This window comes from Tenrec ecaudatus, chromosome 4, assembly GCF_050624435.1.
Source record: "Tenrec ecaudatus isolate mTenEca1 chromosome 4, mTenEca1.hap1, whole genome shotgun sequence".
Classification (NCBI taxonomy): domain Eukaryota; kingdom Metazoa; phylum Chordata; class Mammalia; order Afrosoricida; family Tenrecidae; genus Tenrec; species Tenrec ecaudatus.
The window spans coordinates 37,230,447-37,254,595 of NC_134533.1; the positions used below are offsets into that span (position 1 = coordinate 37,230,447).

The 24,149-nt window shown below is 50.4% G+C and overlaps 1 protein-coding gene across 1 annotated transcript in view; it reads right to left on the bottom strand.

Annotated features, from left to right (window-relative positions):
- Positions 1-833: 833 nt before the first annotated feature.
- KIAA1549L (KIAA1549 like) overlaps positions 834-24,149 on the bottom strand; it is a 107,766-nt gene continuing 84,450 nt past the window's right edge. The window contains exons 17-21 of the mRNA XM_075547687.1: positions 13,146-13,496; positions 7,608-7,705; positions 4,779-4,927; positions 2,456-2,607; positions 834-1,115 (exon numbers count right to left, since the gene is read on the bottom strand). Coding sequence (XP_075403802.1) covers positions 834-1,115; positions 2,456-2,607; positions 4,779-4,927; positions 7,608-7,705; positions 13,146-13,496 — 1,032 coding nt within the window. The remainder of the gene's footprint in view (positions 1,116-2,455; positions 2,608-4,778; positions 4,928-7,607; positions 7,706-13,145; positions 13,497-24,149) is intronic.

The following is a 24,149-nucleotide window of genomic DNA, read 5'->3' on the forward strand; positions in this document are numbered from 1 at the left end:
TGTCCAAGTTGATGTGTCCATCGTTCCAGAGAAGAGCGCTGCGCGGATCCCAGGCCACCTTCAATGCAGGGCAAAGACGGGCGTCCACACTCGGCTGCTCTTTCTTTTGTCGGAACCTAAAAGCTCTTAGCACCGATTCCCTTTCCAAAATGACACCTTTCAAGAGCCCGTCCACACAAAGCCACTAGCCCTCCTCGTCTTCTCTCTTCCTTGGCCTTTGCTCAAGAAGGGGGGGGGGGCTATGTGTAGGCACAGCCCCCGAGAGCACTGGTTTTCATCCAATTCATTTGACTTTGAGGCTGAACTTTTAAAAGAAAAAGACTCGGGTGTCCTTGGCTGCAGTCAGCGCCTCTCTCACCGACTGGGGATGGTCGTGGCGGAGCGATAAAGTAGCCAGGTGCTTAGTCCACGCTCCCACATTGGCTCTGACACAGACACAGAATTAACATGCACAGGTCACCGAAGAGAGAGCCAGCGCCTCCCCCGCCCCCACCGGTGACTTATTAAAATGTGGCTTTGGGCAGGAAGCCGCAGACGAGGGCCTCTGGAGACCAAGGCTCCATAGGGAAACTCGGTTCCTGCATTTAACGTAACAGAATGTCATACACACGGCCCCACGCAGGGACCTCTGACCCACCATCAGCTGCGGGAGCCAAGGATCAACCCATCAAGAGTTTTGTCTCCCAGAGGTCCCACCGTTCACCTTCTCAGAGACAGCGGATGAGAAGGCCCATTGTCCACGCCTCCTTGAAAAGTCCCTCCGTGTTAGACTTGCGACCTCTCAGGGCTGCTTCCACGGAGGGTGGAGTCCAGAGTCCCCCGGGGGCAAGGCGCTAGACTTGGAACTCAAACATGTCTGTCTGCTTCTTGGCCAGCTTGGCCACCTCTTCCCGGATGGCCTTGACCAGGGCCGCTGTAGAGATGTTGGTCAAGGGCGTGTCGGACGGGTCGTTCTCGGCGAGGCTCTGCTGCGACGCTGCCGTCGAGGGCACTGGGGCCTGTTCCAGGCTCGGGTGCAGGTTGGATGGCTGGCTGTACTGGCGAGGCAGCCTTGAGGGCGAGTTCTGCTGATAGCGGGACCGGGGGTAAGCTTCGATGTATCCTGGGAGGGGAACCTGCAGAGGACATTGGGGGAGAAGGGCCTGGCGTTAGGTAGGTGTTCAAGTCTCAGGATGTGCTCGCCGAGTCTGGAATTGGGACAGAACCGGGGGCAAGGAAAGACACTTAGAAGCTGATGGAAGAGCCCAGTACCATCCATTACCCAGATCAGCACTCGTAATGAGTCTGTCGAGAAAATAGATATTTGGGATTCACTGGATATACTGGTTGAATGAATTAACTAGGTGTTTTCAACCCTTGCCGAGAAAAACAACAACAACAACGTTAAAGCAGTGGTTCTCAACCTGTGAGTCACGACCCCTTTGGGTCACAGGGGTCATCAGAGTAGCAACATGACAGTGATGAAGTAGCAATGAAAATACTCTTATGGTTGGGGGGTCACCACCACATGAGGAACTGCATTAAAGGGTCACAGCATTAGGAAGGTTGAGAAACACTGCTTTCTAAGATATCGGAGTTTATCTGTGTATCTTATTAAGAAGCATGATTCAGCCAACAGAACTAGCAGTTACAGGCCACGAAGGAACTCCGGGATGTATTATTAAGCACAATAGCGAACAGGCCTAGTGCTAAGGTCTTCGTCCCTATTGCTTCATTTAATTCTCAAAGCAACGGCCTATGAAGTAGGTATTGTTATCCTTACTTGACAGATGAAGGAACTGAAGAGAGGGTGACATCATGTCACAGTCCAAGGGACACTGGTCTGGCGACCTCCCGTGGGTCCCAGGAGAAGCCCTCCAGGGGGTTTTCAGTGGATGACTTTTGGAAGATCATCAGGTCTTTTTCTGAGGCATCTCTTGGACTCGAACTCCCAATCTTTTGGCAGCTTTTCCACTCTACCGTTGGCACCATTCATGGAGCCACCATGAGTCAGGGTCACTTGACTGCCTTTGGTACTAAGAAGCCCATGTAGCACCTGGCAGGTTCGCACTACTGACCTTGTACTTGGCAGTCTACGGCAGTGACTAACTCAACTGTTTAATTTTCAGGGCTCCTGGTTATCAGGTGCCATCAAGTCCATTTTGACTCATAGCAACCACCTGTGACAGACAGAACTGCCTCCTACGGCCTTCTGGGCTGTGATCTCTCTCCAGACCGCCAGGTCTGAGTCCTTCTGAGCCACTGGGTGGGCTTAAAAACCCAACCTGTGGCTCGCTTCGAGGGGCTTCACTGTGATCCCACCCAGGCTCCTTCCTCCTGAGGACACCCTGCCTCATCTCTTTGAAGACGCCTGACCTTAACCACCAGGTTAGTAGTAGGAGGTGGGGTCCAACCACACTTCCCCCCAGCCTCTCACCCCATTTCTTCCCTCAAGTATGAGAAGCAAGGGCCTCACCGAGTCGGCCCACTGGCCCGGGAGCTCGTTCTCCGCGGCATAGGACATCCAGGCCTGACTCCTGTAGGACGAGGGTGGCGTTGGGATGAAGTAGCCTGTGAAGCCGGGTCTGTTGGCAGCCGGGATGGCAAACACTGCCGGCACCGTATTACCTGGCATGGTGGAGAGGAGGGGGCAGTTTAGGAGAGGTGCGCCTCTGGGACCCAGCACTCAGAGGCTCCCAAATGTCTGCAGCATATAGTTGAAATCTTGTAAAACTGAGTCTGAGTGGAGAGGGACTTTGTTTGGGTTGAGGTCTGCGCTTATCCTTTAAAAGGGGAGCCTTTTCTCATTTCACAAAAATGGACTGGTACTATCAGGACTTCCCCCATCCTCCCACCCCCCTAAAGAGGAAGCTATTGGCTCAGCTAGCACCCCACCCACTGGGCCTACATCTCTATAAGGTGAAGCCAGGGAGAAAGGGGACGGGGGAGGAGGAGCAGCACGGGCCCCAGTTGGGGGGTGAGAGGGCAAAGATCTTGGGGTGGGCAGAGCTTTAGATGTGGCCCTCTGCCTGGAGCCCTGCCCTGCTCACCTGCCATTGGGTGGAGATGGCATCTGCAGTGGCTCAGGCCAGACTTGGGTTATCTAAGTCTGGCTTTCTAGAGAAGTGATGGCTCAGCTGCCTGAATCCCCCCAGCCCCTCACCCCAACATCCCTGACTTGCTGGGTGGAGGGAGTGGGGCGCTGCCCCAAGAGAACTAGGGAAAGAAAACGCCAAAGGAATGAACGCGAAGTCACGGTGGGCCTTCTGGACCTGGGGAATGCTTTCATCAGGTGGCCTGCTGGTGCTTGTCTGGACGGGATTGTGGTAGTTACATAATCTGGTGTCAATTTGGGACTTGAGAGGATTAAGGGTAAAGGGGTGGAGTCTAGTCTGTCAATTGGATCATAGCCAATGAGGCCTCTGTGTGGGCATGGCCTTCTCCTGACGATTCTGGCAATTCCTGTATTTCCTCCTTGGAGGAGAGACTTATCTCTCTCTGCTCACTTCCTGTGAGACATCCCTGAGGAGAAGCCACGTGGACCTAAACTGAAGCAGCCCTGGGTGCTGGAGAAACCACGTGGAGACCCCTGCCAGAGCTGAGATGCTTATAATGCCACTGGATCCAAAGACTTTGTACCCTTTATATATAAAACTCTCTCTTGTACACATGTGAGTTTCTATGGGTTTGTTTCTCTCGTCCACCCAGACACTCAAAAGCGAAGTAGGTCATCCAGACAAGGGAATCGAGTTTGAGTCAAAGAGGAAGGAGAGGTACTGACACATGCCGAGGCCCACAGGCTGTGAGAAAATGATGCTAAGTGAAAGCAGTCGGACATCCTAAGTCACAGATTGCACGTTTCTCTGGCTACGAAGCATTCAAAATGGAGCTATCCACAGAGACAGAGCAGGTGAGTGGTTACCATAGGGCGGGTGGGGGAGGGGTCAGGCAGGGGGCTGTGACTGGAGTGGGGAGCGACGGCTTAGTGGTGATGGGGTTTCTTTTTCTCACTCAACTCCCTGCCATCGCCAATTCTGACTCATAGCAACCCTGGAGGGCAGAGGAGAACTGCCCCTGTGGGTGTCTGAGGTTGTACGTCTTTCTGGGAGCAGAAAGCCTCATCTTTCTCGTTCAGAGTGGCTAATGCCCTTGTGGCTAGCAGTCCACCGTGTAATCCACCATCCCTGAATGCACTGCCTTTCATTAACTCTAACCAGGGTGCTGTCAAAGAGCCCTAGTGGCGCAGAGATTATGCGCTGGACTGCGATCTTCAAGGTCAACGGTGTGAAACCACCAACAGCTCTGTGGGCGAAAGACAGGGTCTTCTAGTCCTGTAGAGTTACTGTGTTGGACACTCACAGGGGCAGTTCCACCCTTTCCTGTGGAGTCACTTTGAGTCAGAATTGACTCGATGGCAGTGGGAAGGGGCCGTTGGTTGTAAAGCGCACTGACATGGGATAGATACTAAGAAAGACACGGCCAGCTGAACCCAGGACTCCCGGCTGGATGCTATGGATTAGACAGAGTATCGCAATGGCTGTGATAACTGATGAACTGGAATGAGTTAGGCTCGATTACAGATTTAACATTGTGTTAGCTTTCAAATCTTTTTAGAGAAATGACACCAGTAGCTTACTGGTCTCCGGGAGAGTGGGGGTTGTGGGGTGGAGTGTGGCATGTGTGGGGTGTCCTGGGGGTGGAAGGCAGGAGGGGCCCTCTGCAGAGTGGATTTGGGAGTAGGGGCCAGGCGGCAGGGCGCCTGGGGCCCTCTCAGGTTTGCCCAGCTTGAGTTTACCCACCTGAGTAATTTAAAGCCGACTGATCCAACTGCGCCACGGACACGGGGCCTCGGGACACGTGGGTGAAGGAGGCGCTGTCATGCAGGGGGGCCTGCTCAGGCCCGGCCGACTCGGCCATTCTGGTCTTGCTGCCGATGTCCGAGGTGGATCTGAGCAGGGCACAGGTACTGTGTCAGGCTCTTCCCAAAGCCCACCCTGTGGGGTGGCCGGGGAAGAAGCAGCAGGCTGGAAGCTCCTGCCAGTCCAAGAACAGCACCCCCTCCCAGCCCCACAGCCTTGGTGGGGGTCCTCACGGTTGGATTTGTCCCAAGTCACCAAAGCGCGGCAGGAGGCGCCCCAGACATTAGCAGCCCTCCTGGTGGCCCAGGGTGGAGTCATTTTTAGATATTCAAGGTCAGTCCTCCCCTCAGGGTGGCTCCAGTGTCTCTGAGTCGCAGAACATTTAATTTCCACATAAAAATAAGCAAAGCAATTAGTGCTGGGTATTAACTGGGGATGGGCGACTGAGGAGGTGATGACATCATCGGAAGCCAATGAGAAGAAAGCTGGCTCTGCCCCCATATTGGAATGAAAGACCCCGGGAAGCTGGGATCATAGGCCCTGCTTCTAGGGGCAGGAGGCATGAAGGCCAAGGCTCTGGGAACTTCAGACAGCTCCCGGGACCAGCTTTCTGGACCTCCAGAACCAGCATTCCCCCTCCTCACAGGCCGAGAACCAGGCCCAGTCAACACCTGGTGTTCGGTGCAGTGGATCTCTGGGAGAAAGTGGACGCGAAGCTTGGATGGCGGACCTCCGCAGTTCCGCACCTCCCAAATGGGAGCCGCAGGCTCTGTCTTCCCAGGCGGAACTCACCCTTTCCCTGACCGGATCTCACAGAGGGAGCTCAGGCTCCCCTAAAATTAAAATGGGAGGGAGGCAAAGGCTACGGAACTGGTGGGGCCGGCTGCCAGCCCTCAGGGCTACCCTCTGAGTGGAGAGTCGATTGCCTATGTTCCCAGACTCATCTGGCCTGTCACCCCCTTTTCAGAAGAAAAGCCTACTCAGTGCTCTTGGCAATGTAAAATGCTGGCGCTGTAGCCACACTGCGGGACAAGAGCAGGCATCTGTGTTTGCAGCCCTCCTGGATCAGTCTAGTGTCCCCCAGCGGGCGGCATCGCCCACTTTGGGAAACACTGGGCCTTGACTAGTCAGAGCCCCGTAGAGCCCCAGCTCGGGAGGCGGGTGGGAAGCAGGGGCTGGGTTCCAGTGACCTGCTCTCTTGGAGCCTTGTCTTATTTCCTAGACAAGGAAGTAGCGAGTGAGCCCCTCTCTAAGGGTGTCCTTGGTCTGATTCTCTGGGTTTCCAGGGAGGGCTGACTTGGGTGTGTGTTATGCTGCAAGCCGAGAGGTCAGTGGTTTGAAACCACCAGCTGCTTCTCAGAGAAAGACATGGCTTTCTATTCCCGTCAAGAGTGGCAGTCTCAGAAACTCACAGGGGCAGCTCTACCCTGTCCTATAGGGTTGCTATGAGTCGGCATCGACTCGAGGGCAGTGAGTGTGAAGCTTGGAACCCCAACCAGAAGCCAAAGCCACTGCCCTCATCCGGTCCCAGCTGACAGGGAGCCTCTCCAGGGTTCCAAGACTGTACATCGTGACGGGGTAGGCAGCCTCGTCTTGCTAGTGTCTAGCAGCTGGTGGGTTTGAACTGCAGGCTTCTTGTTGAACAGGACAATTCTTAACCCACAGTGTCACCAGGGATCCTTTAAACTGCGACCCGAGAGCCAGGCAGTGAGAAGCTATGTAAAGAGGGGGGTGGGGGGTGGGAGGTGGACAGCGGAAACACCATGCATGGCTGGTGTAAAGCTTTGGCATGGGCCCCCTTTCCTTTCTCCCTCCCTCCCTCTGCAGCCTGCCCGCTCCAGGAGCCCTGGCCTCGCCTATTCTGGTTCAGAAAAGCACTTCCAGAGGAATCCTGGGTTCTGGCTCTATACACTCGCTCCCCGCACCCCGCACCTCCGAGAAGTCCCAGAGCCTCTGTGATCGCCTTGTTTTCACAGATGAGAAAACCTGAAGTCCCACCGCAAGCTGCTGCCAGAGTGGGGACGGGAGGCCTGGTGGGCCGCAACAGTGGATGGCGTCTGCACGCAGTTCCGCAGCCTCAGCTGCTGGGGAGGAGGGCAGGCGCTTTTCTGTGAGGAACCCGCACGTTCCTCAATGGTCTCATAAAGTCCAGACCACGATGCCCATTGACTGGGACTCGGTACTGGAGGTGTTGCGGGGAGGCCGGGGTGGGCCGGTGGGCCTTGGCCCCTACAGGCTGCAGCGCACGGTTCTTCCTTCCCGCACCCTGCACACGACGACCATGACTCCAACCAGTGTCCGTGGCTTTTGGCATTTCTTTTCTAGTTTCAGAGAATGTGCGGCTTCCGTCCTGGGACAGAGCTAAGCATATGCTTCGTAATGGGCAGACCTGTGTCCTCTCAGCCTCGGGGGTCATGAGTTGGGGTGGGTGCGCAGACATGCTTCTCCCAGACCCCCTGGACACCACCCTGAAAGAACACAGTGGCCCATGACAGAGTCATTGCTTAGATGTCTAATGTCAGCATGTATGGTAATTGACCTTGGGCTTCATTCACTGTGGACCCTAAAGGGCTCTCTGTTTAAAAAGACGAGAAGGTGGTCACCCCTCTGTGACTCCCAGCCTCCTCGGCGTGCCCTGCATGGGGCTGTCTGGACAGCTGATGAGTCTGTGGCAGAAGGGCAGGAAGGAGCCTGGCTGGTGCCACGTCCAAAGGCTCCGAACCTTTCCAAATAGCCCAAAGGAAGCAAAGAAAGGACAGTGTTACCTACCGCCTGAGAGAAGCGACAGCCACAGGGCCGGTCCGGGGAGGGACGGGCGGAGGGGGAGAGCCCATGACCATTTCGGGCAGCTGGGAGAATCTGTAGGCCTGTCAGAGAAGAGCAGATGGTAGGGGACGTTACAACCCGGCTCCTGGTCACACGGGGGTTCCACTTTAAGGGGCAGCAGGCACCAGGGATCAGAGTTCCAGCCCCTCTTCAGCCGTTTCCTCCATGTGCTCTCCTGGGACTTCTTCATATCATCCCACACCACTCTCCCCTTTGTTCATGCACGAGGGTCCCCGGGGACAGCAGTCCCAAGCTCAAAGTCACAAAGCCCTTGCGCTGTGCTGGGCACGGGCTCGGTTCTCTGCTGCACGCAGATGCTTGCTCCCTCTCCTAGCTCCTCAGGCGGCTTCCTCCCTCCTTCCATCCGCCCAGTCACACAGTCCCCCGGCCCCTATTTTATTTATCTTCCATCATCACAACTGTCCCTCAAACATTATATTTCATTTATTACCTGCCTGCCGCCAACTACACTGTAATGAGGGCAGACGCTGGAGCAGATGCTCAATAAATATTAGATGACTGACTGACTGAGCCTTTGATTAGCAGGACGAGCAGAGAAAGAAATAGATTTGGAATGGAGATGTATGGGCTGAGGCCTCGGTCTACTGATGGACAGGCTGAAAGTGACCACGCTGGACCTCAGGGTCCTCTTTGGAGTTGGGGACATCACTACCTTCCTCAGGGAGGTGCTCAGAGACCAGGCAGTCAGTGAACATGTCAAGCATGCTGCAATCTCTAAAACTCTGTTCATAGGTAAGGGATAGGAACCACCACAAAAGTAAAGACTTTTTTATCAGCCTGCGAGGAAATGAAAGGAAATGGACAGAGATGGCAGGAGTAGAGAGCCAGGCCACAGCGCTGGTAGCAAGACAACATCTCGAAACACTCTCTGGGGGTGACAGAACTTTACTTGTGCTTCTCGTGGGTTTCTGTCTCCAGGCATCGTGCTGGCCAGATCTCTCATGGAGCAAGAGGGACTTCACGCAAGGGCTTTCAGCCCCATGGCAACAGAACAAAAAACAGCAGCACCAGGAATCCAAACATGGGATTTCTTAAACTGAAACTGGGTCTTTCCTTGAGCATTATGGCCAACCCACTGAATAACCAATGGATCCTGCCAAGAACACAGCCTTTAAATGCACCATGGGAAACACAAGATGGAAGGGCCTGCGCCAAGGAGCTTCTCCAGCCTCCCGCACAGACCTCAGCAACTGCAAACAAAACGATGAGCTGATGCCAGACGTGAGAGCAGGGAGTGGCAGGCGAATGTGAAAGGTGGGGCTGTCCGCATGCCAAATGCCATGTGGGCACCCAGTAGGTCAGGGCAAGGTGGGGAAGTTGAACGTTGGTTCCTGGTTGGTAGCATTCCCAGGCTCAGGCAGCCCCCATTGGAAGTCCCTTTGGAGGAGGGCACTTGAAACTAGGCTCTCTGGCTTCCCACAGATTAAGATGGAGCAAATTGGAGCTCATCATCCAAGACGTGTATGAGAGTCAGAAGAAAAAAAATGAACACGACCCAAAGCAGGAAAGTAGCCATGTAAGAAATGTTTGTAGAAACGAGAGAGGAACGATGGAACTGAGGAGCTACACTCAGGGATGGTCCTGCAGATTTGAAAAGAGATCCAATGGAACCTTCAGAAGTGAAATGTCACTACAGTAAAATACTCACTCTAAGGGAGATGAGCAATAGATCGGACTCAGATGAAGAGAGAGTCAATAAACTGCAGAGTGAAACTGAAGAAATCACCATGCAGGCGCTACTAACGGAACAAGGAGATCGGAAATAAGAAGAGCAGTCACAGATAGGAGCACAGGATTTGCACTTCTTAATCCTCCCGGCCCAAACCCAAACTCACGGCCATCGAGCCAGTGTTGACTCTCATGACCCCTGTGGGTATCTGACACTGTAACTGTTCACAGGCGTGGAAAGTCCAGCCTTTCTCCCAAGGAGCTGCTGGGAGTTTCAAACTGCCGACCACTCAGATTGGAGTTCCATGTGTAACCACGACCCCGCCAGGGCTCCAAATCCTCCCAGCATTGTGCAAACCCGTGAACTAGCCAGAGAGACTCAAGCTCTCATCTTGGTCCAACCATTCATTTTTGGTGGACAAGTCACTCAGCCCCTCCGAGTCTGTATCTTTCCTGTTCAAACAAGACACCAGACTAGCTCAAGTGTTTCCAGACATTTCTTTGGCCATGGAATAATTCTGATAGAACCCATATGTTGACAGAATACAGGGTACAGCAGAGCGCCCAGGTTGGAGTTTGTAGGGGTGACCTGGGTGAAGTTGGTCCTTCATTTACCATTGGCACGGCCCCCTGAGGCCCCATCACACCTGTGAACCATAGATTTTGCAGACTACTTAAAAAGTATTGTGTTAGGTGTCCTGGCCACATTGCCGTCCATGGTTGGCTTTAAGCACCTGTTCCTCAAAGAGAAAGGGGTTTACAGCGCCTCCGCTCTCTTCTGGCCTTTTTCGATATTCTGCAGAGGAGGCAGACAAGCTGTTTTATCACTGGTTCTTGGAAGGTTTACTCCTTGTCAACACGGTCTCCTCACCAAGAGAAGGTTTTCTATGTCCAGGCCTGTCCTGCAGCAGCTCAGCCAAAGAACTGATTAAAGCTCCGAGCTTCTGACAGGCGCCGGGGAGAATTCCCTTCTCTGGAGGGCTTTCCCAGATACAAAGTAAGACTGCAAAAGGCAGCAGGCAGTCCCCTTCAGGCTTTTTCCTTGGGTCCCCAGGCAGCCACAGAGGTCACATAGACCCAGAGACAGCCTGTGTCCTGTGCTTGCAGGCTGTGACTCTGGTCTGCAGGCTCCTGTGGGTCTCATGTCTGGGCAGCCTTTGCATTTTGGTGTCTTTCTTATATATTAAGGACCCCTGGTGGCACAATCTGGTAACTGTTGGACTGTGAGAGCAGTGGTTCAAGCCTACCAGCTGCTCTGTGGGAGAAAGATGAGGCTGTCTGGTTCCATGACGATTTTTCTAAGTCTCAGAAACCCTTTACTGGGTCGCTGCGGATCTATATTTGGAACCTGGCCCTTTGTTGGCTGCCTTTGCGACAGGGATCCTACAGGAAGCTAGTGCTTCCAACTTTTCCCAGGTTCCCAGAGACAGAGAAACACAGAAAGAGCAAGAGAGCTCTAGAGAATGGGGGCAGGGGAGGAAAAGAGGGCCCAGAGGGGACTTAGTGGCACCCTGGTGGAGGAGTGGTTACCATTGGGCTGCAATCTGCAAGATCTGCAGTTCAAAACCACTCGCTGCTCCTTGGGAGCAAGGCTTGGATTTCTACTCACGAAAACAGTCAGTCTGGGGCTTGTCCTGTAAGTTTGCTATGAGTCAGCATCAACTCCATGGCAGGGAGTTGTGTTTGTTTTTGTTTAGGGAGGACTTGCAACTTGCAAGTAGAAGGAAGATACGGCTGAGTTGTGTCAGGACGAACAGCTGGCGACTAACTGGGAACAAGGGCTTCTCAGGGAAAGCCGCTGGAGTGGTAGACGAGGTCAGATATGGACACATCCCCCCGCCGCCCCCCATCAAGCTTTGTGACAGAAAACAAACCTTACAGGGAGGGAGACCCTGAATTGACAGAAATAGAGGCTGAACTGGAGGAGAATACAGAGAAAAAATTTTTTTAAAAACAGGGACAATGTTTACCCCCTAGAGTTTGTAGTCCTCCTCTCTGTTTGTCTGCACACCCTGTCATTTTCACATACTGATGATTGGTGTCAGCTTAGAGGGGAAGTGTGGGCCGGACGCCAGACACTCGGCTGATTTCCAAAGGTAAGTAGCCTGCACTCTGTCTGGCCCAGCTCTGGTGGGGGGAGCTCCCTTCAAGGACCCCCGAGAATTGGGCACTGCACAGAGGAGCAGTGACTGGCGTGGACCATCTCCCGATGTTCTAAACTTCATCACTGCCAGGGACTGCTGTCCAACCGGAAGTGGCGGACACGCACTGGTGACTGACAGTGGATGTCTCACCCAGCTGGCCAGAGAGGAGTGCAGAACACACCCAGATTTGGCTTGGTGCAACAGGACAACAGAAGCGTTTTCTGGAGCCATGCGTTATGGAGAACGCACACTCAAGCTTGACACGCCCGCGTGTGTTCTCACTAGCAAACGTTTAGGGAAGGGCCTCTCTTTTAGCTTTGCTTGTGAGGAGGAAGCCTGCAAAGCCCTCAACTTCACCTGGAGGAGGGGCAATGCTAGGAACAGTCAGAATCCCCTCAAATTGGGTAAGTTTCTTAGGAGAGGGCCACACTCCAGGGTTTTGGAGACTCGACTTCCCATCAGAGGTGGAGGATGTCCCTCTGGCTCCCCTTGACCAGGTGACCAGTTTGGTACAAAGAGTGTGGCCTTTGAGTCAGGTGGCTAAGGTCCAATCCCATGTCTGTCACTCAACAGCACACACATGGCTTCTCTATGCGTACGTTTCCTCCCGCAGACAAGCCCAGAGCAGCCCACTCAGTTGCTGTGAGTCAATTTGGACTCCCAGTGACCTCATGGGCTTCAGAGTAGAACCACACTCCGTGGGATTTTCAATTGCTGCGCTCTGTCGGCAGTAGACTGCCAGATTTTTCTTGGGAAGTGCCTCTCAGTGGATTCGAACTGCCAACCTGTTGGTTAGTAGCTAAGTGCTTAAAAGTTTGTGCCACTCAGGGATGCCCCAATGAATACATGGAGCTAACATTATTGAGTTCCTCAGTGTGGCTGGTAGATCAGAAGAGCTATGGTCTACACAGCACTTAGCTCAGTGTCCAACTCGACAGTGGGCGGCGGCTGTTACTGTCATTATTACTTTACTCCCATCTGGGAAGCCTCAAACCGGGGCAGACGTTTCAGCCCTGCCGCCTTGGCCATCGACAGGAGGGCGGGGATGCCTTACTTCACTTGGCACAGACCCATGAGAGCTGATCGCAACACTGGATTGGTCATTAGGTGCCAATTATCCTCCCGCAGAGTGTGAGGCACTTCCTTTTGGGAAGACAGAAAGTGATCACGGCGATCATTCTAAACGGCCATGCTTCCGTTGATCTCCACATGACTGGAGTCAGACGAGCAAGGGCCCGAGCTGGGGTTCAGACTCATTCCTATGGTGAATGGTTGGCTATTTGCTCCTTCCCAGAAAGGAGAGACTACACGCATTGTTTGCACAAGAAGAAACCTTCTGAACAAAGGGACGGACTGTCTTGCAAGTTGTCCTGGTTTGACAACCCATCTCTTTCTTGTGCTTTTCCCAGTTTGGGTGGGCTCATTAAAACAAAAAAACAAACAAACAAACAATGATGCTCATGTTTGGCCTTGGACCTAAGTGTGCTAGGCATGGGAAAGGAAAGGGCACCGGGTCATGGGTGGAGGACATGATGACAGCCTAGCACAAGTTATCTCCAAAGCCCAGGGTGGCTTATCACTAGCTGTCTGCTGGGAGATCCCATCAGGAGGCTGGGGAGGGGCTGGCAGGAGGTGGGATGTGACTTACAGGTCGGGGGAGGCTGTACTGGTACATTTCCGGCCGGTAAGTTGGCACCCACTGCACCCCTGTCCTGGGTCGTGTCATGGTGCCGGGAGCGCTGGTCACCACCTCGGAGTAGGGCAGGTGCTGTGCAGAGCCGTAGGTCTCCTGGTGCCGGCTCTGGCCCCCGTGGCCAGCAGATGCCAGGCTGAAGGCCTCCTCCAGCAGCATGTGCATCTGCTGCCTGACCTCGTCGATGGAGGGCTGGGAGCTCAGCGTAGAGGTCTCCGAGTGACCTTTCACTTGCCGGGCGCGGCTGTAGCCCCGGGGCTCGTTAACCCTGTCAATATTGGTTTCCTCTATGATTTCTGGCTCCGTCTGTGGGATTGAACAGAAGCCCAGAGATTGGTTCATTCACTTTCCTTACCGTTAACGCCATTTGTAACACAGTCCGCACCGTTTGGCACACACTGGGTGATCTTTTTTTTAAAATTGCTTTAGTAACTTTATTTTTTAAAAAAATCCTTTTATTGGGGGCTCATATAACTCTGATCACAATCCATACATCCATCTATTGTGTCGAGCACATTTGTTGCCATCATCATTCTCAAAACATTTGCTTTCTAGTTGAGCCTTTGGTATCAGCTCTTCATTTTTCCCCTCCCTCCCTACTCCCCCTCCCTCATGATACCTTGATAATTTATAAATTATTATTTTTTCATATTTTACACTGTCCAACATCTCCCTTCACCCACTTTTTTTGTTGTTCATTCCCCAGGGAGGAGGTTATATGTAGATCCTTGTAATCGGTTCTCCCTTTCCATCCCACCCTCCTTCTACCCTCCCGGTATCACCACTCTCACCACTGGTCCTGAGGGGTTCATCTGTCCTGGATTCCCTGTGTTTCTAGTTCCTATCTGTACCAGTGTACATCCTCTGGACTAGCTGAATTTGTAAGGTAGAATTGGGATTATGATAGTGGGAGAGGAGGAAGCATTTAGAAACTCGAGGAAAGGTGTATGTTTCATCGTAGCTACACTGCCGTGACTGGTTCATCTCCTCCCCACGACCCTTCTTCCGGTCCTGGGGCAAGTTCTGCAGCCTCAGGACTTCATAAACAATCTAGCTTTTATCAGACAGCAAATGAAGGGGCAAGCCACTGAGCAGGAGAAAATGGTAGGATTTGTATCCAGAATTTATTAGGAATTCCTATAAATCATTAGTTCTCAACCTTCCTAATGCCGCGACCCTTTCATACAGTTCCTCACGTTGTGGTGACCCCACAGCCATAAAATTATTTTTGTTGCTACTTCATAACTGCAATTTTACTATTGTTATGAATCGGGCGACCCCTGTGAAAGGGTCGTTTGACCCCCAAAGGGGGTCGCAGTCCACAGGTTGAGAACTGCTGCTACAAATGAACAATAAACAGAAAGACATAACTGGAAAAAAATCTGGCTTGGACAGAAACCACAATAAAATAAGTTACATTAATTTTAATTTTTAATAAACAAATGAAGAGCTACTTAGCATTGTTAGTAATTAGAGAAATTACATCTCAATGGAGTAGCTAAAATTTAAAAAAGGATTAATAATAACAAGTGTTGATGAGGTTGAGCAACGGAGCTATTATTGTTGTTGTCGCTATTGTGAGATGCCATTCAGTTGGTTCCCACTCATAGCGACCCGAGGTTCACTGGCCAGTCCTGCTCCATCCTCATATTGTGCTTATATCTGAGCAGCCACTGTGTCACTCCATCAGGTCAACGCCCTTCCCCCTTTTCTCTGCCCACTATTTGACCAAGTGTGATGTCCTTCTCCAGGGAATGACCTCTCCTGATAACATTTTCAAAGTCAGTGAGAAGTTTCACCACCCTTGTGTCTATGGAACATCTTGGCTGTACTTCTTCCAAGACAGATTAGTTTGTTCTTTTGGCTGTCCATGGTATTTTCAATATTCTTCACCAACACCATAATTCAAATGCACCGACTCTTCTTCGGTCTACTTCATTCAATGTCCAACTCTCACGTGTATAAGAGCCAACAGAAAACATCATGGCCTGGGTCAGGAACACTTAGCCCTCAAAGTAACATCTTTGCTTTTCAAAACGTTAAAAATGACTCGCACGCAGAATTACCCGATGCAATGTGTTGCTTGAGCTCTTGGCAGTTGTGTCCATGAGCAGTGATTGTGCATCCAAGCACGATGAAATCCTTGACAGCTTCCATCTTTTCTCCTTTTATCATGATGTTACCTCTTGGTCCAGTTGTGAGGATTTGGCTTTCTTTATATTGAGCCGTCAACCATATTGAAGGCTGAAATCCTTCATCTTCACCAGTAAGTGCTCCAGGTCCTCCTCACTTCCAACATGCCAGCTGGTGTCATCTGGCTTCCTCCAATCCGAACTGCGCAAAGACATTCGACTGTGTGGATCATAACAAGCTACGAGTGACCTGGAGAAGACTGGAAATTCCAGAGCACGTAGTTGTGCTCCTACAGACCCTGTACACGGGTCAAGAAGCTGTCATGGGACTAGGATAAGGGAACACTGCATTATTTAAAATCAAGAAAGGTATGTATCAGGGTTGTAGCCTCTCACGATACTTATTCAATCTGTATGCTGAGCAAATCACTAAAGAAGCTGGGCTACAAGGAGAGAAAAACGTGACGTCAAGAATAGAACTCGAACTGTCAGGGACTGGTGGGAGTGAAAACAACTCACACAGCATTCAAAGCCATTTGCTGCTTCTTAAAAGTTTACGACACACCTACCCTCTGGCCCAGACAGTCTACACCAAGATGCTGGTTCAGGATAAATGAAAACACACGTCCAGAAAGATTTACATAAAAGTGTGCATACTAGTTTTATTCGCAATAGCTTCAAACTTTAAAAGCCGAAATGCCCAACAATATGGTTAGTTAGTAGTCTACGCACAACATAGGTGAATCTTGAAAACATGTTGACTGCAAGAGGTCAGACACGTGGAAAGATTCCATTTACAGGGAGCTCAAGAATTCCTAAAGCAATATGCAGATATCAGAAAAGCGATTGGCTTGATGAGGGTAAGAGCCGTGGTGCTGCAGTGTTTAATGTTGGCCTGTGAACCGCGACGTTGGCAGTTTGAAACCACCAGCAGCTGAGGGAGAAAGGCAAGGATTTCTACTCTTGTAAACAGTTACAGGCTCGGACGCTCACAGGAGCAGTTCTACCCTGTCCTATATGGTCACTATGAGCCCGTGTTGGCTTGAAGTGAGGGAGTTTGAGTTTGTTTATTTTCAGGATGAGTGTGGTTGAAGCCTGAAAGGAGGAATGAGGAACTTCTGGGGGTGATGAAAGTGTTGTATATATTTTTACTGGGCTAGATGTTACAAGGTTATTTACTGGTATATACATTTGCCAAAACTCATCGAAATGCACACTGAAGGTCGGTATGTCAGTGTTACCTTGAAAAAACAACTGGGTTGGTCAACATATCTGACTATATGGGTATGATCAGAGAAGGCCTGGCGTGTTTTCAAAGGACGATGGGAAACTCTTGAAGAATGTTAAACAGGATTGAAATGTAATTGGAATTTATGTTTCCAAAAGAATTCGCTTGCCCAGACCTGGCTTTAAAATGCCATTCTCCATGAAAGGGACCAGGGGCCCTTGAAGGAATGGCTAGTGCCAGGGCTGGGCCACGGAAAGTACAAAATGATCCTGGCCCATCTTGCTGGGCCAGAAAGAAAAGGAAATGATAACAACTGCTGGGGACAGATCAAACGCCAGAGCCTGCTTGAAGGGATTTCCACTTAGCTGAACTTGAGCCGCATGGGAAATAATAATAGTCACGGTAGCCTACAGAAGACAATAAAAGCACATGCATCTACATAGTAAATAAAAACAGATCAATAGATGATGGGTCTCACTCTCATTGTCATTGAGCTGACGGTGCCTCATACTGACCCTGGAGGAGCCTGAGTGGCGTAGTGGTTACGAGTTGGGCTGCAAACCGCAAGGTCAGCAGTTTGAAACCACCAGCTGTTCCGCAGGAGAAAGATGAAGCTTTCTACTCTCAGAAGCTCACAGGAGCAGTTCTACCCTGTCCGCAAGGGTCTCTTGGAGAAGATGGAGATAGACAGATGTATGATAGCGAGATGGATGGACAGGAACTGCTCTTCACAGGTGCCGGTGGGAGTGGAAACAGCTCACACGACCCACAAAGCCATTTGCTGGATTTGTGGGGCGATGGAATAAGAAAGCCACCACTCTGTAACCACGGTGGTAAAAATCAACTCAGGCAAGAATCCTCAATGGGTGTTAAAACTAGTGGATGAATGTTTGGGAGGGAGCTGAATAAACATAGTCATCTCCCCACAGACTGCTTACAATTATAGAGGGGAAACCATACTCCCTACAGCGGAGAAGCCTGGCCTTTCTCACCGTAACTGCATTTCTTAGTGGCCTGGGGCTGCTACGACAGGAATTCTACCAAGGAGGGCTTAACAAGCAGAGCAGGAGCTCTGGCGGCGTGGTGGTGATGTACTGGACTGCTAACCACAAGGTCAGCAGTTTGAAACCACTGGCCAATTCCTGGGAGAAAGATGAGGCTTTCCACCTCCGTAAAGAGTTAGTCTTGGAAACCCACACGATCGCTAGGAATTGAAATCAACTTGATGGCAGTGCGAACAGACAGAAATGTATTTTCTCAAGTTTAGGAGATTAGACAGATAGAAATGCAATTTCTCAAGTTTTAGGAGACCAGACAGACAGAAATGTAATTTCTCAAGTTTAGGAGACTAGAAGTATGAATTCTTTGCTGGCTCCGGGGAAAGGTCCTTGGTAAGGAGTCACCATGTCAGAAACCCCCAAGGGAAGTTCTACTTTGTTCTGTAGGGTGGCCATAAGTCAGAATTGACTCAATGGCAGTGAGGTATTTTTTAATATTGAAAAAGAAATTGAAAAAAAGAAAATTAATTGATTTCAAACACACCCTAAACTGACACTGTTGCATTAATAAAACGAAGACAACTCAGCCTCAGAAGTATAGGTATAGGAGGTAGGATTTACAACATGTAGTTTATAACACACAATTCAAACCATAACACAAAGTGATCAAAGTTAACGTAACCAGTAAGGGGACAGGTTAACTTCCTGCGCCCCCTGAGGAGAAGCCCTGAGTAGGGCCTCCCAGCACAACTGCAGTATTTGTATCAAATGCTTGTCTGTGTCAGGAGACATCAGACCAACCCAAACAAGACATTCTGTAACATACGTGGCCTGCACACGTCAATGGTATCAATGCCACAAGAGACGAAGAAAATTAGAGAAATGATGCCAGATTAAAGAGGTACAAAAATGAAAGGCAGTGCACGATCCCGGATTGTATCCTGAGACCAAAAGGGGGAAAAATCTTTTGGGGAAATGTGCAAAATTTAAATAAAGTACCAATGCTAGCTTTGGTGATGATATGTTTTTGTGCTTATACTGTGCCCTCCCTCTAAGGAAAGGCATGCAGGGGCATGGAAGAGCAACGGCCACGAGGTCTGGAACGTACCCTAAAGAATGTTTCAGAGAAGTAATACAGCCAGAGAGGATCATCATTTAAGGGGGCATAATTCGACCAAGAACACCAACTACAATTTCCTCGGGATCCTAATCTTTACACTTTCTTACACCCTGAATAGTGTCCTCAGACAGGTCTACTCTGGTCAACCTACTGAGAGCAGGTCCTGTTACTCTGTTATTCTCTGTCCCCCCATCCGACTACATTTCCTCCAGTGTACTTCCGACATGCTGTTGCCTCCCAATGTGCTTAGGGGCTCACTGCCTGTTCCTAGAATTTAAGCTCCGCGAGGCCAGGAATTTCATCACGCATCTTGCTGCGTCCTAGACTGACACATGGTTGTTCAGCTAGTTGAATGAAAGCGTGAATGGACATCCGTCTTTGAAGAGAGGCTGGAGAACTTCTGCTCAGAAAACTTCAAGGGCAAAACGCGTTTCCAGGTGTCATCACCCCCCGGTTGCAGAACAGAACCCCTCCAGATGTCTTCAGGACGGTGATCTTTTGAGAAGAGATCACTTGGCCTTTCTTCTGAAGGCCCAGCTTGGTGGGCTCAAACCACCAACCTTTAAGTTAGTAGTTGAGTGTGTAACTGTTTGCACCCTCCAGGGACACTGGAAGGATCCCCCAAACCAACCAAACTCACTCGCAAAGAGTCACCGCCGACTCATGGCGACCCCGTAGGACAGAGCCGAACTCCCCTGTGGGGCATCTGAAACTCTCTATGGGAGTGGACAACTGCCTCTTTCCTCCCAGGGAGCTAGCTGGTGGTTTCTAACTGCTGACCTTGCAGTTAGCAGCCCAATGCATAAGGACACTGTGTGATAGTGAGAAACCAAACCGCCGTCCCATCAAACCAGGCCTGGATTTAGTGACCTAATGCCTTCCCGTATTTTTGAGTTGGGGGATACTTTTAGCCACAGCATCTCAACTGACCCCTGTCACTCAGGCTGAGAGAAGCTTGGTGGTGCCGTGGTTCAGCCGCTCGCTACGACTGGACAGGTCAGCTGGGAGAAGGAGGAGACAATCTACTCCGTAAAGATCATGGCTTTAGAAATCTACAGGGCAGTTCTGTTCTGTCTTACAGGGTCTCCGTGGGGTGCCATGTGCTTGCTGACAATGTGTTTTATTCAGGCTGAACCCCAAGCAGTAAAGTACATCTGTCTATAATTTTGACAATCAAATTAAATGTGGCTCCTGCGTTTTCAAGTCTCAACTCAGAAGTCACTTTTTCTTATCGGCACATTTGGCTGTTCCCTTGCCCATGCATTGCATTTACTGTGTGCCAGTTGCTATTTCGAGTGCTGAGGTTTCGGGTGGGGCGGGGGAGGGCTATAATGTGATGTCTGTCTTTCAGAGTCCAATGGGGAAAGAGTACAAGTAAACTGACAGATGGAAGATGGGAAAGGGGATTAGGTGGGTACCAGGTACTGATATAACTACAACACCAGATGTCTAAGTCAGCCACATAGGTATGGAGTTTAGGGAAATTACTAGTTATCAACGGAGGCAGCGTTCTTCCAGGAACACCTGGCAATGTCTGGAGACATCTGGGGTGGTCACCGTTGGGGTGGGGGCGATGTTGACATCTAGTGAGTAGAGGCCAGAGAAGTGGCAAGACGCGGTTGGTGCACAGGAAAACCCTGCAGCTGTCCATGGTGCTTGTGCTGACAGCCGGGGTGCAGACGGAGCAGGTGAGAAGGGGTGTTCTGAGCTGAGGAATGAATCCATGCAAAGGAATGGCGCTGTGGACCACAAGACAGGTCTGAGAAGAGGCTGTAGGGCTGGAGCCCAGGAATGGGGTAAGGCGTAGCAAGCATCAGTTAGAAGGGCATGTCAGGGCCAGCCACAGCAGTTGCGTCATGAGCTTAAAGCTTCGGGTTTGAGTGTTTTCCCCAAAGCCGTGGAGAGCTGCCGAAGGTGTGTTTGAGGAGGAGGTCCCCAGCAGCTGTTGAGCACTCCAGCAGTGGAGAGTAACCGGGACTGGAAAGGCAGAGGCTGGAGACAGACAGGAAGGACAAGACCTTCTGCAGGACTAAGACTCCTGTCTCAGGCCGCCACCCTGTTCTCTCCCCTGCCACCACATGATGTGCATGACTATGCTACACTCACAGTCTCTTCCCCTTCTCGTGTCTGTAGAGACCGACGGGCAGGCTCTCTGCTCCATAGATCTCACACAGATAGGCCCAGCGGGAGCAGGGGAAAACCATGTATATTAAAACCCTGGAAAATCCCTCAAGTCATCCATGTACTACAGGATATGTGTGTGCACGGCCTCCCAGAATCAGCTCAGCAGATGAATAGATTAAGCATCGTGATGGGATACAACCCTGACACACACTTTTCCTGGTTGGAAGCCACACTATATTGAGAAGCACCCCTTGATTTATTGGGCAGGTTCTGCACAAGTACAACAAAGTGTTCTGGAATTCCCATTCTTGTACGGATCGTAATTCATTATGATCCAAAGAGATGAATGTCTTTGCATAGTCATTAAAATGCAAGAAAACATCTTGCTGGTCTTTGCTTTCAGCCAAGATCTTTCTGACAGTAACAATGGCATCCCTGTTCCATGTCCTCTTCTGAATCTGGCTTGAGTTTCTGGCAGCTCCCTGTTGATGGACTGCTGTAACCTTTTTATAATTATCTCCAGCCTGCGATATTAATGATACCAACACAACCCTACCCATTGCCAGTGAACCACTTCCAAGTTACAATAGTCCTACACAGTGTCTCAAAGCCTATCTCGTTACTGCAGCGCACAGCTTCCTTTTTCTCCCACGGAGTGGCTGGTAGATCTGACCTGGTAGCTGGCAGTGCAACCTGTTCTCAACAGCACTTCCAGGGATCCTGCTTTTAACGATACACCCAAGCTCGCTGCCCCCGAGTCAGCGTTGACTCACAGAGACCCTACGGAACAGAGTGTAATTGCTTCTGTGGGGTTCTGAGACGGTCATTCTTTATGGGAGTAGAAAGCCTTCGCTTTCTCTTGCTGAGCAGCTTGTGGTTTTAGACTGCTATCCTAGCAGCCCACTGCTCCTGTGTTATTCATGATAAAAAATACATTAATTTAAAAATCCCAACTCACTCTAAACTCCCAGTCATTAAGCAGATACTGTCTCATAGCAACCCTATAGAACAAGCTAGAACTGCCACTGTGGGGTTCTGAAACTGTCATTCTTTATGGAGGTACGGAAGTCTCATCTTTCTAACCCCAGGTCTTTTCACATCTTATTATAATGCCTTGCGCTCTTTGAAACCTTTTGTTCAGCTTTAACTTCATCATTTCTTCCCTTGGCTTTGGCGACTCTGTGGTCAAGAGGAAGCTTCCGCGTGTCTGCTGACGTCCAACTGGGTCTTTTCTGTCTTTTGATTTAATTGTCTATGAGAGCTTAGATATTGCCCAGCTACTCTTCTGAGCTTCTCCATGAGTGGTCAGTGCATCAATCTCTTCTTGAGATGGTTTCCAAATTCTGGTGGGAGATACGGAAGCTTGTATTTTGACTCTCAGGGCTTGTTTTCAATTTCATATGGTCTGTCCCACCTCGAGTCCCCAGGCTAATGATTCTGAGCTTCTCAAGTGTCTTTTTCCACAGACGAGAGTTTATTTGATTACTGTGCATTCCGTTTGGCAAGGCCCACGTGTATAGGCATATTTGCTGCTGTTGAAAAAGGAATTTCCAATCAACAGGTTGCTGTCTTGCAAAATTCTATCACGTGGCCTCTGGTAAAATATCTATCACCACGGCGATCGTGTCCAGCAGCTGCTCTTTCTTTGTTTCCAACTATCACATTCCAATCTCTAGTAATCGTCGATGAATCTTTACTTCATGTTTGAACGATCTCAGCCTGTAGAAGCTGGTAAACATCTTCACTTCATCATTTTTCGCACCAGTGTTTGGCACCGTTTAGGGGGGCATTTTAATGATAGTTGCATTAACTTGTCTTCCTTGTTGTTGTTAGGTAGCAGTGAGTTGGTTCTGACTCACAGTGACCTAACATACAATAGAACAAAACACTGACTAGTCCTTCCCCCAACCCCGTAATACCTGTAGATACAAGCATGCTGGTCTACCGCTGACAACCCTGAACTTCAGGATGGATCTTGCCATGTGCTTTCTGATGATGACTTTGATGTCAATCCTCTTCAATGTTTTATTCCTGGCAGAGTCGACCATATGTTTTAAAAAGCGTCTACATGTGCTCTGAAAACCGGCCTTTTTGGTGTTGAACAACGAGGTGGGTCTCTTTTCCGGCCCCCCTGACACACACACATGCGGATGCCAGGAGCTGCAGCCCATTCAGTGGTGACTGATAGGCTTCCGTCACAGGGGGGAATTAAATTCAGTGGTGAAGTTAGTGAACGATGATATCATCTAGCCTTAATGGTGAAGTTAGTGAATGATGATATCATCTAGCCTTTAAGGAGAGGTCAGTTCTGGGCATCTTTGCCATGTGCCGTGTTAGAGGGGGTGGCTCTTCCTTGAAAAGTACTAGCCAGCAGAGCCCCAGCTCTCCGGGAGGGTGCCGCCCCCCTCAGCTGTTAGGGTAGCCAAGCGGCTGAGAACGATTGCTATGCAACAGAGCGGTCCCCAGATCCCTTGGAACTAAGCGTCTCTCCATGCAGATCTATTAGGCAAACATGAAAAATTTATCACAAAATCCAGGCTGCTGTCCAGTCCTGGGGCCCAGGCTTTCCAGCATTGTGTGTGTGTTTGTCAAGTAATTAGTTTACTTACTTATTCTCATATAGAAGCTTTCCCCTTGTGCTAACTTTAGAAACATTCAAAATCAAACCATTTTCTAACCCCTTTGTCTCGATTGTATTCTGGGACAGGCCATCCTGGCAGAAGGGACTGCATATTTGGGCCCGGCACCAAGATCCCCAGACCCAGTAGGAAGAATAACATGTTTCCCACTGAATCCCAACCTGTTCTCTGCTGGGCTGCCGGATTCCTTTGCCAGGAGTGATTTGACAACTTTGGAAAATGACGGGATCAGAACATGAATGCATTGCTGAGAACTAGGAGTCTTCTCTCCCTTTCCACTCACTTCCTCTGCGGTTTGATTGTATTATTATTATTATTATTATTATGTGCCTGTGTGCTACCTGCGAAAGAGTCCTTGTGAAAGGTGATGTGTAACCTCCTTCAGAGGTGCAGAAGTGAATGATGCGCATGAAGGGACCCTGTAGTTCCTGACGGTATCGTGGCTACACGTTGGGCAGCTAAGCGCAAGGTCAGCCGGTTCAGCTGCTCCAGGGAGAAAGACGAAACTTCCGACTCCGCTCAAGAGCTACAGTCTCGGAAATCCATCGGGGGCAATGCTGCCCTGTCCTACAGGGTCACGGTGAGTCACAACTGACTCGATGGCAGTGAGTTAGTTTGGGTTGTAAGAGACTTCAAAACGCTCATGGAAAACATTCCATCATCTTTCAATTCCTCCTCCCCCATAGGCCCTTTGGCGCCCCCAGGGACTGAGGTGTGT